Consider the following 13,506-nt stretch of genomic DNA (forward strand, 5'->3'; position numbering starts at 1 on the left):
CCGAATAAGGAAAATGATCTGATAGATAGCCTATGGAGAGTAAAAGAAATTGAACCAATGACAACAAATACTCGTCCAGCACACGAGTTGTCATAGCAACACAAATAAGTTGTCCGCTGATTTTGTTGTTGGAGATTGAGTAGGAGTTTTTACTGGTTGATTCTAAATACAATAAATGAGGAGGCCGAGGGTTTATGACCAATAAAAACTAGTTATGGACTCTTGGAAAAACGAATAAAAGATACAAAACATCTGGCCGACCCACACTAGCACTGCACTGAAAGTGATATTGATAACGTTAGATTGCACAATGATTATGTAATGGTAACCCAGGCGCGTAGCACCGCCATTGGAGGTGGTCCGGTTGGAGGGGGTCTGGGGGTGTCCCCGGGAAATTTTTTAAAATTGGGGTGCAAAATCCTGCATTCTGGGCACTTCTGGGCGAAAAAGTGGTCCGGCCAAAGCCTGACTGCACTGGCGCCATGGCCGGACCGGCTGCTACGCCCCTGTTTTAAACCGCAAATTATGTTTTGAAAATGAGAATAAAAGTCCTGCAGAAGAGAGTTGAGTCAGGAAGGAGTGGAGTCTGTAGTCTGTAGAGTGGTTACTTTTCAAGTAGTTTTGGTTGTACAATCATGTGCAGTACTTGTTGTTGTACAACCAAGACTGCCAAGAGTGCCACATGCACAAGTCATGCAGCCTTCCATGATGGTGCTTGCTTGGAAAGGCAAGACTCCCAGTCGACTAGTCCCAGACTACTACTAGTATACTAGTACTACAATGTCATGTAATTGTTAGTAAAAATAGTATTATACAGCTGTCAACATCGAAAAACATGACTGTAGTAAAAAATAGTATCCCATGCCATGCCTAGCGCGCTAGCGCCTATGCTCGAGTGAAGAGCTATTGAAATGGCGTAACCATGCACCATGCTGGCAAGCCTGCCATGCATATGTGTACTACGAATCATACGAGGCTACGTCATGACGGGATTTGTACAACTAACTCCACGCGTGCACTGCACGATTCGTTGTGCTGCCATTTGCGTCTTCAAAAGAGTAGATCTTGTAAAAATCGTAGGCGTAGACATCTACGTGACTACTCTTTGTATCTGTGATTGTCATACTTGACTGATGACTATCGACTTCGCTTTCATTTTGAGTTGTGACTTCAGGATCACTTTCCTATGGTGGTAGCAAGGATCCGCTTGAAAGTTCTTTCGTGAGGCCGTGTTGGTGTTGGGTTTGGCCTCATTTGGATTTTCACCCTTTGCCGTTGCATGCGAAGGCACAAGGTCAAGGTGATTCGATTTTGCAATACAGAGGTTCCCCTCGTTGCACACGTTTCGAACGGAGATGAGCAACCACGTTGGGAGAGGTCGAGGTAGAGGTGCCAACAGGTAAGCTGCGGGCAGTGTGGGTGGATATGCCTGTCTGGTTATTCGTATTGCACTGGCTATTTCCCTGTGCGGCTGCGAAGCATTCTTTGTAGGTGTCAACAATTCAAAATTTATATGAAATTGCCCATACCTGTCCTGTGCACTAACCGTTTTGCAGGTAGCCCACCTAGGTTATGGGGAATAATGTGGAGGGGGTGAGAAGAATATGTAGATAATGCTTGCGTGCGGAGCGCAAATCATACTTCATACTTCCCGACACACTATAGTTTGGTAATTTCGAAGGTCCTGTAGAAGAATCCTTTCGAAATTCACGTCCATAACTTCAAGCATGTATAGGCTACAACGAAACCATTTGAAACTCCTATCCCTGGGGCCATTGGATTGATTACTGTAACAAAATTAATAAAGTGCGCACACTTATTTTTGGCCTGAGTCTTTGAGCCCTAAAATTTGTTACTGCTGAAATATTTGTTTGCAAAGTACTAGTAGAGCGTGTGTGGGCAGGCGTGCGTTTATCGCCATATTGCCAGGTGTGTGTTTACCACCGTATAATATGGGGAATAATGTGGAGGGGGTGAGAAGAATATGTAGATAATGCTTGCGTGCGGAGCGCAAATCATACTTCATACTTCCCGACACACTATAGTTTGGTAATTTCGAAGGTCCTGTAGAAGAATCCTTTCGAAATTCACGTCCATAACTTCAAGCATGTATAGGCTACAACGAAACCATTTGAAACTCCTATCCCTGGGGCCATTGGATTGATTACTGTAACAAAATTAATAAAGTGCGCACACTTATTTTTGGCCTGAGTCTTTGAGCCCTAAAATTTGTTACTGCTGAAATATTTGTTTGCAAAGTACTAGTAGAGCGTGTGTGGGCAGGCGTGCGTTTATCGCCATATTGCCAGGTGTGTGTTTACCACCGTATAAATCAACCATAGGGACAGCACAGACTGAAATTATTCTTATGCGGCCGAAAAGGAGTTTAGCCATTGGACGCTGAAATTTAAACACTCTGTTAAAATTATAGACCTACGGTATTGAAGTTATTGACTTGCACCAGGCGGACGAATGCTTGAATGCAAAGTGCCTGTTTACATTATGGTCGTTTGAACTGTTTGGAATTCTGCTGAATTTTAGGCATGGACATCAAGCTGTGGATCCATCATCGGCAGCTGGTGTCCGTGGTACTGCGGTTGCGGCTCCAACGTCAACCCGGCAGGTCCTGGAAGCTGCTGCTGTGCATGTGAAGGAGTTCGTTCCTCGTACTAGTGGGTCTGCCCGTGAGTTGGCTTCGTGAGATCTATGTTGCCTCCCCGGTACACTAAATTTTGGAAAAGACTTTGTATAGGTTCATGTTGTCAATAGCTGGGGAGCGCACACTTGTATAACTGCTGGCTTTCTCAAGCACAAGCACACTCCACTGTCCTCGCACAGCTACAAGAGCAGACGATAGACCGTCCGTAGTCATTCAACACCGTTTAGGCGATGAAAAGATCCCGTTTGAGGTGGATAGTGGGGCAGTAAAGGGAACATGGTCATGACATTTTCCGAAGTTTCAGATTAGTGAAAATGAAAGCCCACACATCCACATGACATTTATGGTTAGAAGCTCGGCCAGCTAAGGAAGGCTCGCCTAGCGCCTGTGTCATGCCTGATTTGTACTGTGCCATGGCGTGGCAGGTGTGGTGCCTCACAGCCAGGGTGAGTGGATATCTCATGGACATGTCCAACCAGGGTCTAAACCTCATCAGCCGCTTCTCTGCTCTCCTCCCTTTAAGTGTGTAGTTGCACCCCGTTGAGTTGATGAAATCACTGCCGAAATGTAGCGACCACTGTATCATGGAGGGACTGATGTCTGGTGTGCTTTCCTTTTGTTGACTGCTCTCGTTCTAGCCCCTCTACCAGCCACTGCTGTCAATGCTCAGGTATTCCGCCCTCGGCATGCTGGCCCGCCTCCAGCTGCAGCTGCGCCACCACCTGTCGCTATGGGTAATTCAGCGGCGTCTACAGCGTGGTCAGTAGGCTCGGCACAGCCTGATTCGTATGCTACCCATACTGGTTAGTGCAGTATTCTTTCTCTTCGAACCAAAGTTTAAACACATTGATGCCAAGGCAAGGTGACTTTGGTGTGATTGCCGACTGCATTGTCATGTAGCGATACTACTTTGATGTACTTCTTGCTCAGTTGCCAAGTCCTCTTGTTCTTTTCAGGTGATTGTGTCCGCAACTTAGATTGGACAGTTTGGTCTCGCACCATCGTTGTGTCATTGACCATGAACCAGCGGGCCCAGCTTTGCTGTCCCATGCTCATACCACTCTACCAACAAGCCAAAACCTCGTCTGACATTTTTTCTTTCTTGCTTCACTCTCTTTTGTTGGTGTAGCAAACCATCAAGGCCATGGATCCACGTCGAGCTATTCTAATTCAGGTGACACCGAGGTGCGTTTCGTGATACACATGTTTGATTGTGCTGAGATTTTTTCGATGGCGTGTAGTAGCAAGAGTACATAAACCAGAGTGTGCAACTGTGCATATCAGATCTGAAACAGCGCAGTTCGTGCACTACGTCACCTTGATGAGGTCAGCCAAGCCGCGACTTGCGTACAGCTCAAATTTTCGTGTTTCATAGCCCGGAGATCAGCCAAGTTTGCTTGATTTTAGACATCATGTTTCAGGATATCGGTGTTTTTATGGGACTGTGTCATTGACCATGACATGACCATGTACATCCACCGACAAGTATATTCACCAGGCTATCTGTATCAAAAAACCGAAATCAGGACAAACTCAGTGACCTGCACCACCGTGACTGGCTACGCAACTTTTCACCGTACCTGTGGCTTCCCATGCCGTCAGAAATGACGTACTGCACGAATTACGCTCCCACAGGAACCATCCCGAGTTGCACACTCTGGTTTATGTACTCTTGGTAGTAGGGATCTGGGATGTGTGCGTGGATATTTCAGCATTTTCCCGTCTGTTTTTTTGTTTTATTCATGTACATGTATCCTTTTGGCAAGGGTGTGCAACTCCGATATTGAGCTCACCCACGGCAGACTTTTTTTAGTTCTTCATTTTTTGGCAGAAGTACAGTTGTTTCGTGAAAAATCCAACCTGTGAGCGGAAAGCAGCACCAAGGCTCCTGAGGCCCTCGGATGGGTTTTTGGATGTAATTAAAATGGAAACGCGGCGGCGCATCTTTTGATTAGCGGGTCGGATTTCTGTGGCCACTACTGTATGTTGGAGTGCGTATGCCTTTCCACACCTGTCATGTGAATACGTTGCCAGTTCGTCAGATTCAGGACGCATGGGTCTACCGACCGCTGTTCTGCTTCATACAAACTCAGGGTTTTTTTTTGACCGCTGGCTATTGTGAGTTGTGCATTATTGGTAATAGAGAGGTTCTGCTCTCACGTGAAACGTAGAGGAATCACGTCGAGAACAGGTGTCTGGGTTAGAGTCTGTTTTGGGTCCAGATTTCTACACAGAGATGAGGTTCTCTACGTTGCACACACAAAGAAAATGCGTGCGCATCTGTTGCGTACCATTCAAATTAGTGAGAAAACTGCCAAAAGAACAGAAAATTCCCAATACGAGGTGATTCGCAATTTTTGGACAAATTAGTTAAATACGGAAGTAGAGTCCTCCTGAGTCGTTGTCCTTTCCTTGGTGGACAAATCTTTGACAAGAGTGTCTTCGTGTGCATACTGACCAACCACCACAATCTCAATCCCTTGACAAGACATGCAGAATCCCTGGATTTCTCTCAAAATCCCTGGATGGCACAAAAACAAGTGAAAAAGAGCTTTTCCCGCCAAAAAAACGTTCGCCTCTGCAGCTGTGCGTACAGCACAGATCGACCCTGTACTAGGCTGTAGTGCAGTTTGATCAGTCGGCGCCCGCCTGTCACTTTGTCAGTGCAGATCTTGCATGGTCAGGTCTTCAAAGTGCTGTGCACAGTTCGAAGTGCGAATGAGCACCGTACATACCTTTGAAAAAAGTTCAAAAAACCGGGAAATTCGGGGAGAAACCATGGAGTTTTCAGGAAAATCCTGTATCAGACAAAACTTTGGTTTTTCCGGGAGTTTGCTTGAAATCCCCGGGACCCCGGGAGGAGTGTTGATTTTCCGGGATTTTCCCGGGAAAAACGGGAGGGTTGGCCAGTATGCGTGTGGTCCTCAAGTTTCTTCGTGCCAATTTTTAGCGGTGAAGGCCGTTTCTTTCTGGGCGTTTTCTTTATTATTCTTAGGTAATGTAATGAGTAATTTTGAAAATTTCGATTAAATAATAAATAATTGAGGGTTCCGTTGACTCTACGTCGCATAACGGAGAGAATGTCGACATGGGGGATGTTGTATCCCTTCCATCAACTCCAGGGACTACGCCTTCCAGCTCGAATCCACCTGGAAGAGTCTCCTCGCCTTCTCAACCGGTGCGTTTGTGGAGGGGTTCTGGTTAGGAGAAATCTCTTTTAGCAGTGCGAGCGTTCCACTCACCTGGCACCAGTGAACACTTCCTAACCAAGAAGGATGCAGCGGCTAGTTACGGCGCTAGCCCTCCACTCTTTGCGAAATATGAGGAGATGGGCCACACTGGAGTGCTCTCCTCTGTTCTTGAATATGACGTCCATGAAAACCCTTGAGTGACCCTTTAAATTGTGTGTCACATTGAAAAGCCTTGAAAAGCTTGCTATGAACGGCCTGTCATTAGAACTCATATCAGCCGGTCTCATGGGCATAGCCTCACCCCATTTTCATGTCCTGTGCAAGTTTTACTTGTTCACACCATTGCAGACTGCTGCTAGATGCTATTTAATTTAGTTGTCCAATAATTGCTCGCATTGAAAAAGCAGTAGAAAAAGACACCTTCGATCAGGTCAAGTTGTGGCCGCATGCTTCAACTCTATGCCTTCAGGTGTGTGTGGTGGTGGTAAAGCATACGTGTGCCAGTAGAAAAGCAAGAAAGAAATTTAATTTATCTTACAAACCAACATAATGGGGTGCTATTTAATTTGAGTGTCCAAAAATAGCAAATGACCTCGTACACGTTCCATGCGATTTCTTCGCGTGAGCGTGGAGCAGAACAGGTTTTTCAAGCGTTACGGGAATGCGAAGAATGGTCAAGTGATTCATCGTGTTTCCGTAGCGTAGAGCAGAACACCGCTAATGTAATATTGTACTCTTGCTACCACTGTAGAAGTGCAACTCTTCGTCTAATGCTTTCGTTAAAGTTTCGACATTTTATCAGGAACTTTTGTTGGTTAATTTCACAACACACTACGTAGTATTCCTGTTCCGCTTTTAGTTAGGAAACACTTTCTTTTGCACCCCTCGCCCAACAAAAGTAACGGAAATTAATTTCACGCGAAAGTGTGTCTTGTAAATTACTACGTGTGGCCAGTATTACAATGCACGACGTTTTGGAACTTTTGGCCATTCGCTACAAGTGATGAGAGTCTTGTGCACACGCTTTGCCTGGTTTTGTGCTTTGCCGCAGGCTTACGACCTAGGCACAACACCCCAAGAGACAGATGCGTTGCTACAAGTTGAGCAGGTAGGTGTTAGTGTCTGAGATCTGTCTGTACACTCACTAGCCCATGGCTGGGTACATTTTTTTTGCCCTGTGGATTATGATAAAGTAAAGTAGACAGGAGTCCCGAATCCACTGTGTAGCTAATGTTCACTGGACCGGAGTCGGAACTAGGAGTTTTAATGTATAATGCGTACAGTGCTGAATGCTTCTGGGCATATGTGTTACATTGGACTGATGGGATTGACAAGCTGCCGACTCTCCTTCATGCATGCTGCCGGGAGCTACAGTAGTATCATACTAGTATGCTGTTGTTACGCCTTGTCAGTGCCAGCCCTGTTTCACATCTCTGTCCAACTCGGTGTATCTCTTGCACAGCTTATCAATCGCCTGCTCACGGACCCTTGGTCACTGGAATGCGAGCTGGATCAGATTGTCTTGTTGCTCAACCGCTCCATTGTATCGGAACAAGCGCTGTACACCCTCTGCCATCATATCATTCAAACGGTATGAGCAGCAGATCTGCACAGGATGCCTATGACCTCGCTATCCTGGTTTCTTATGTACTTGTTAATTATCATACTTGCTGCGTTTTGTAGTGGCTGCTGCACTTGTCTTGATGCAATTATTATAAATGTGTTTTCCCGCGTTTGCACCGTGATGGTTTGTGGCTATCTTGTAAAAACTGTTAAAAAACCTAGTCATTATATCTGGGATTTCATGCCTGAGGGCTGACACAATTGATTGTCTTCTGTTTGGGGTATACATCCTCACAGGGCTGGCTCTTTCCTGCATTTTCGTATGTCGGCGGCCGTCTTGTTCATCTACTGGATACAAATCTGTCCAAGAATGGCGTCCTCGGAAAGTTTCGCAGCATTTTTCTTCAACTGTAAGCAGACTCTGTTTATGTGTTGTGCTGCACTGTGAACTGCAAGTAAAGATTGCTGGTGAGCATCCGCCTGTTTAGAAATCGCATGTACATCATGTACAGGATATGCAAGTTTTGTACATTCGGATGTGGCTGCTTCCCGGCAAGTTTTGCAGTGATAACTCGGTGTGCGTGTGTGCCTCTGGCTTTCTGTCCTTCTCTATCTATCGATCGGTCTCTCTCTTTTATCTCTATGTGTGTATGCATGTATCTGTCTCTATCTGTCTCTATCTCTCTCTCTCTCTCTCTCTCTCTCTCTCTCTCTCTCTCTCTCTCTCTCTCTCTCTCTCTCTCTCTCTGTGTCTCTGTGTGTGTGTGTCTCTCTCTCTCTCTCTCTGTCTCTCTCTCCCTCTCCCTCCCTGTCTCTCTGTCTACCTTATTGGTGTGCACTGGTAAGATCAACAGTCTAACTGGGCAACATATTTTGTTAGACAAGAGCCACTATTGATTTTCCTGTGTCTACGTACCTGTTTCTGTGCAGACTGAACAGTTCCTTTCATGACCTGGGGGCTGCTTCAGGAGAACCAATGCGCCGCCAGGAGTGGCTGAATTTCTCGATCTTTTTCGCTGAGATCTATCGCAACCTCATTATTATCCAACCTTCGGTGGGTTTTGTAGCTTCATGATCCTTGTTGCATGATCAGCTTCGAATTCACTTTCTATCTGTTTGTTGCACCTTTCTTTTTGTGCATTGTGGCTGTATGATTGTAGTGTTGGTGCGATAGCTCTGTAATGGTGATGACTGTCCACGTCAAGCACCGGTAGCTTTCTACATGTTTCTCTGCATGTCTGCATTTCTGTGCGAGGCGCCTACCTCTCCGCCGGGGTGTGGTGACTGACAAGAAACAATGAATTAAATTATTTAGTAGTCATGGCGTAAGCCACGTTCAAAGCTGGTGTGTTGCTTTAATTTGCTCCAAAGGCCTGAATAGTTCCGAAACTTTTTGCTTGTGTGTTTGAACTCAATAGAGCAATGTTCCGTCTCCCATCAAAGCTCTCAGCATGCCTTTGCTTGAGATTGTGCGCTCGTTAATGCTGCAGCCAGGTGATGACACGATGCAATGTGCATGTAACATACTCAAGGTAAGCAACTCCTCCCCCCCCCCCCCCCCCTCTCTACAGAAGATGTTGCAGATCGGAGGGGTCCATTGGACACTGCCATCCTTGTGGGTTGTGTCCGTCACTACGCCGATGAGCTCCTGTTGGTTTGTTGATGCCCAGCTGTACTTAGAATGAGCACTTGCCAATACACTGTTGTGTGTTACCCTAGATATCGTGCACTACGTTTCTAGGTTCCCTCTTTCCCACATTTGTCTCTGAAGGCAAGAGTACATAAACAAGAGTGTACAACTCCGCATGGTTTGGCCCACAACAAGTTTTTTGTTGACGTCAACCTTTCTGGAGATTGAAATCTTTATTCTCACGAGCATTTTTTTCGGACATTCTTGTACGACATGCGTCCTTGAGGTCTGAAAAAAGGTGACGTCAACAACAAAATTCTGCCCTGGACCAGACTAGCTGCGGAGCTGCACACTCTTGTTTATGTATTCTTGTTGAAGGTCATCTGGTCCTTTTTAAATACTTTTCTACTAATACCTGTGTGTGTGTGTGTGTACGTGTGTGTGTGTGGTGTGCGTGCGTGTGTGTGTGTGTGCGCGCGCACGCTTGTGTGTGTATATATTTGTGTTGGTGTGTTGGTGGTAACTAGTTGACAGGGTCGTACTTGACTCAGGATGCAGCAGACATTCTCAGGCAGTGCACGGAAGGCTTGAAAGTACTGCCCAAACATGAACTGTCCCTGTAAGTAGTCGCTGCAAGAATGCAGAACCCCCAAAAGTTTGCACACAGGTTTATGGGATCTGCGACGGCAGAGCTTCACATCACGTGATAAACCCTGTCCACATAATTTCTGGTCACTTTGCACTGTTCGCCAGGGCAACCAATTGAACCATGTCACGTGATGTGAAGCTCTGCCGTCGCAACACTGGATAATGATTAGTGGTTGTACAGGCAATTGCACCCTCTCAGTGGTTCTTGATGTTACATACACTTGTGGATTCCATCACATCAGCATTCGATGTGTATTGTTGTTCAATGAATGTCTACAGTAGGCTATGATAGCGTAGAGTGTAATCGATGCTTGCCGTCTGTTGTGTTCCAGTTGCTAGTATTTTGTGCATGCCCTGTTTTCCGGTGTATAATCCGCACTTTAAGCACCAGTAGTTTACCCAAAAAAAGTCGGTTCGGCTTATGCTACGATGGTCAAATTACCGGTGATAAACCGGGTAGATGTCTGTATTTTGTGACAACATCTGTGTGCGGCTTATACTCCAGAAAATACGGTGTTTCCATCCAAACCAAGTAAAGCCATATGGATTGCACTGTACTTACCTGGCTGCTGTGCGTATTCTCTTGCACGTGTCTTGACCTTCTGCTTACCTATCTAGGGGCACGCGCCGTTTAATCGAGTCAGTACTGCGTCTCGAGTCTCAGAACTGGGGCTCCTCGCCGGGCGTTGTTCCGCATTCACCCGTCTTCATCCCAACCACCGACCCGCTCGCGTTTGCCCCATCGGAGCCTGTGACAGCACCAGCGCACAGTGTGGCAGCGGCGGCAACGAGTAATTCACATTCGACGTATCCCACATACTCACAGGTACGGTTGCCACCTTGGAGCATCTTGGAGTGTAAACCATTCAAGAGTGAACGGACACCAGGATCATCTGGCCCCGGAGCTTGCCTGTTTTTTTTGGACTGCCTGCTCCTAGGTTGTATCTCTTGGTCAGTTGCCGCACTGCCAGGGACAGTAGAAACAATGCATTTGGGTCAGAAGAGTATTGATCTAGAAGTGAAGAGCGAGAAAGTTGTGTGGCTTTGATGTTCATTGCATGAACACCTACTGTCCCTGGTTCATACCGGTGCAAGCAATACATGTAATGTCATGTACGGTCGACCCAGTTGCGCCTGTCATTTCCAAAGGCATTCACGGCGACTCCAAACAGGTTCTCACCTCCACATATAGTGCACGATATTGTTTGCGTACTGTGGGCATGATTTTCGGGGTCTGGTTCCTGACTTGTGTGGTCTCTCTCTCTCCCTGCTGTGATTGCTGGCATGCAGAACTACGGGTCGGGACGAGCAGATCCATTGGAGAGTGTGACCAACACAATGGCATCAAGTTCACTGCAACCGGTTACGAACAAAGGTATGCTTTGGATATTCTGCGAGTATTGTCAGGTTTTAATATGCTGATGCTAATATTGTTGTTCTTGTCAGAGTTGTTTTCAGTGTTGTTCGTGCCCGCTAGCATCTTCTTGCTTACGTGGTGTACCATGACTGGACCTCGCGATCCGCATACCACGTGCCAGTGCGTGGTTTTCGTGTACAAACGCATCCACATGTGTACAAAAAGCTTCGCCATGTCCAGTTTCCACGTGGCATGCAGAAGCCAGAACCAGAGAATTGTACGAACAAATAGTGTTTGTATGACTCCCTGACCTGCTGGCTGCATGCTTACAGCACTCGCTTGCATGCACTTGTCCTTTTTCTCGCTTGTTTCACAGTGTGTGTGTATGCTAGCTGTACTGAATGACTCCCATACATGTTTGTGCGCGTTAGCTGTACTGTATGAGACCCACATGCACGATTTCACACCTTTTTAATCTGCGCCATGCATGTGCAATGTACAGTCGAATGTCACTTATCCGGTCGCCAGTTATCCGACAAGCCCGGGAGTGGTAATTTTATGACTCTCAACAGTAAAATCTAAAAAATGAATAAAAAACTTCTCCTTTTTTTTGTATATTATACGGTGTAATATGCATTTTCTTGATGTAGATGTGGTCAAGTATGCTAACATGTATGTGTACATGGAATATGCATGAATATATTTGGGTATTGTGTACATAAATCAGTGAAATCCAGCCATATATGCACATAAAAAATGATATCAGTTATCCAACATGCCTGATTCCCGAAGTGGTCGGATAAGTGACATTCGACTGTATGTACTGCTCTTAAAGTATGTGTGTTCGGTCATCCGGTTCCCTCACCTGTGCCAGCCAATTAATCAGGTTTCAATCTCTTCACCACCACAGTCTTACACTGCGATTAACTTACATGTACTGTGTCGAAGCAAGTATTGTCTTGCAATTCTGTGTCCATATGGCTGCATTTGCCTTGAACGCTTGTTTCCTGCAATCCCTGTCTTCTTGCTGCAGACATGTGGAGTGAGTATGCGGATCCCGACGATGAGTAAGTTGCCCAGACACTGGTATAGCTGCATACTGGTATAGCTGCAGTAACGTTGTGTGTTCGCCTGTATCGTTGGTGCCTAGTGTTTGCAACTGTCTGCTTACAATGTAGTCTTGCAATCAACCTTAATGTGTGCAGCTGTTTGCGTACAGTCTTTTCGTTTGGCATAATGCTGAATGTTCATCCTAACGATTTCCTTTGGTCTGTTCATGTTGTATGGTATGTGCGCTGCTGCCATTAGGTATGAGGATGATGATGACATGGCCCTGCAGAAGGATATGGAGGAGGAGTACGCACGTTTCCTTCGAGAGACTGAGGACAGTTGATGCGGTCAGCGCACGGCCCTGCTTCTTGTGCTTCTGTTGAAAATGGTGTGTTGCCCCTGACGACAGTGCCTGTGTCGGCAGTAGGAAATCTGTGTCTATCGTTTTTGTTGAGCTTCAGATTGCCTCTACTGTACCTCTCTATCATTTCCCACCTGCAGTATTTTCTACTCATGCAACAACATACATATTATCATAGTAACATATTATCAACCATGCATGCAACAGGACTGATTTTGGAGACCCCATTTTTACACAAAATATGACGGAAAACATCTCGATCACCTGCCCCATGATACATGATATTGCATTTTGTATTTGTTACTTTTGTGTGTGTCCGTCATCGTTTTATGCTCATACTTTATATGCTGATGACTTGTGTATCCTGAAGAAGCTTCGCACACTGTGTTCCTGTCTGATCTCTAGCCTGTGCTGAGCACTGCTGTAGCTGTGTACATGCTCAGCAGTGCTCTTCTGTACTTCAAAACTACACGTACATGCGTGCGCATGTGTGTGTATGTGTTTGTTTTATTCTCCCAATGCATGCTTTGAACCAGCTAGTAGTAGCCAGGGAGTAGTACAATAACAGTTACTACTGCTTTGAACTGTTTGTGAATTGTTCAAGTTTGATGAGAAACGTGGTGGACGTGCCATGCGATGGAGCTATCTCTCCTGGATGCTTTTGATGAAAGGGCTCCCAGAATGTATTCGACACCAGCTGCATGAGCACTTGCATTTACTACTTTTTGAAGTACATGTACATGTACTATACTTTTCACTGGCACAACGGTCTTTTGAGTGGCACCGTCTATAAGACTATATTATCAAGAGTACATGAAAATGTTTTCGTGTACTCTTGATATTATTATATCACCAATAGTACATGACCCCTAAAAGGCCGGCCTAAAGGGGCAGTGGTATGTAGGATTCTACATGACTGTACTCCTACCACAAATGCATGTCTGTTATAACTTATTCTTGCTAGTACAATGTACCAAGACTCAAGAGTATAACCTCCTGCGGGGCTTATACTCTTGCTAGTATATATGTACTACAGTGCTGGCAACT

At 45.7% G+C, this 13,506-nt stretch overlaps 1 protein-coding gene across 1 annotated transcript; it reads left to right on the forward strand.

The window, feature by feature from the left end:
• Window positions 1-1,079: 1,079 nt before the first annotated feature.
• On the forward strand, window positions 1,080-12,846 carry LOC135805027 (polyadenylate-binding protein-interacting protein 1-like). Its single transcript, XM_065319016.1, has 14 exons — window positions 1,080-1,399; window positions 2,542-2,684; window positions 3,298-3,462; window positions 3,789-3,844; window positions 6,902-6,958; window positions 7,313-7,441; window positions 7,711-7,823; window positions 8,344-8,467; window positions 8,832-8,945; window positions 9,571-9,662; window positions 10,310-10,517; window positions 10,982-11,066; window positions 12,082-12,115; window positions 12,357-12,846. The coding sequence occupies exons 1-14, from the start codon at window positions 1,356-1,358 to the stop codon at window positions 12,439-12,441; spliced, it is 1,449 nt and encodes a 482-aa protein (XP_065175088.1). The 5' UTR covers window positions 1,080-1,355; the 3' UTR covers window positions 12,442-12,846.
• The last annotated feature ends 660 nt before the right edge of the window (window positions 12,847-13,506 follow it).

The sequence above is a fragment of the Sycon ciliatum genome, chromosome 1 (assembly GCF_964019385.1).
Source record: "Sycon ciliatum chromosome 1, ocSycCili1.1, whole genome shotgun sequence".
Classification (NCBI taxonomy): Eukaryota; Metazoa; Porifera; class Calcarea; order Leucosolenida; family Sycettidae; genus Sycon; species Sycon ciliatum.

Excerpts from the sequence above, each read along its gene's own strand:
- LOC135805027 (XM_065319016.1), top strand. The coding sequence starts at position 1,356 with ATGAGCAACCACGTTGGGAGAGGTCGAGGTAGAGGTGCCAACAG. Across the intron at positions 7,824-8,343 it reads CGCAGCATTTTTCTTCAACT|ACTGAACAGTTCCTTTCATG; the intron begins GTAAGCAGACTC and ends GTTTCTGTGCAG. Across the intron at positions 11,067-12,081 it reads GCAACCGGTTACGAACAAAG|ACATGTGGAGTGAGTATGCG; the intron begins GTATGCTTTGGA and ends TTCTTGCTGCAG.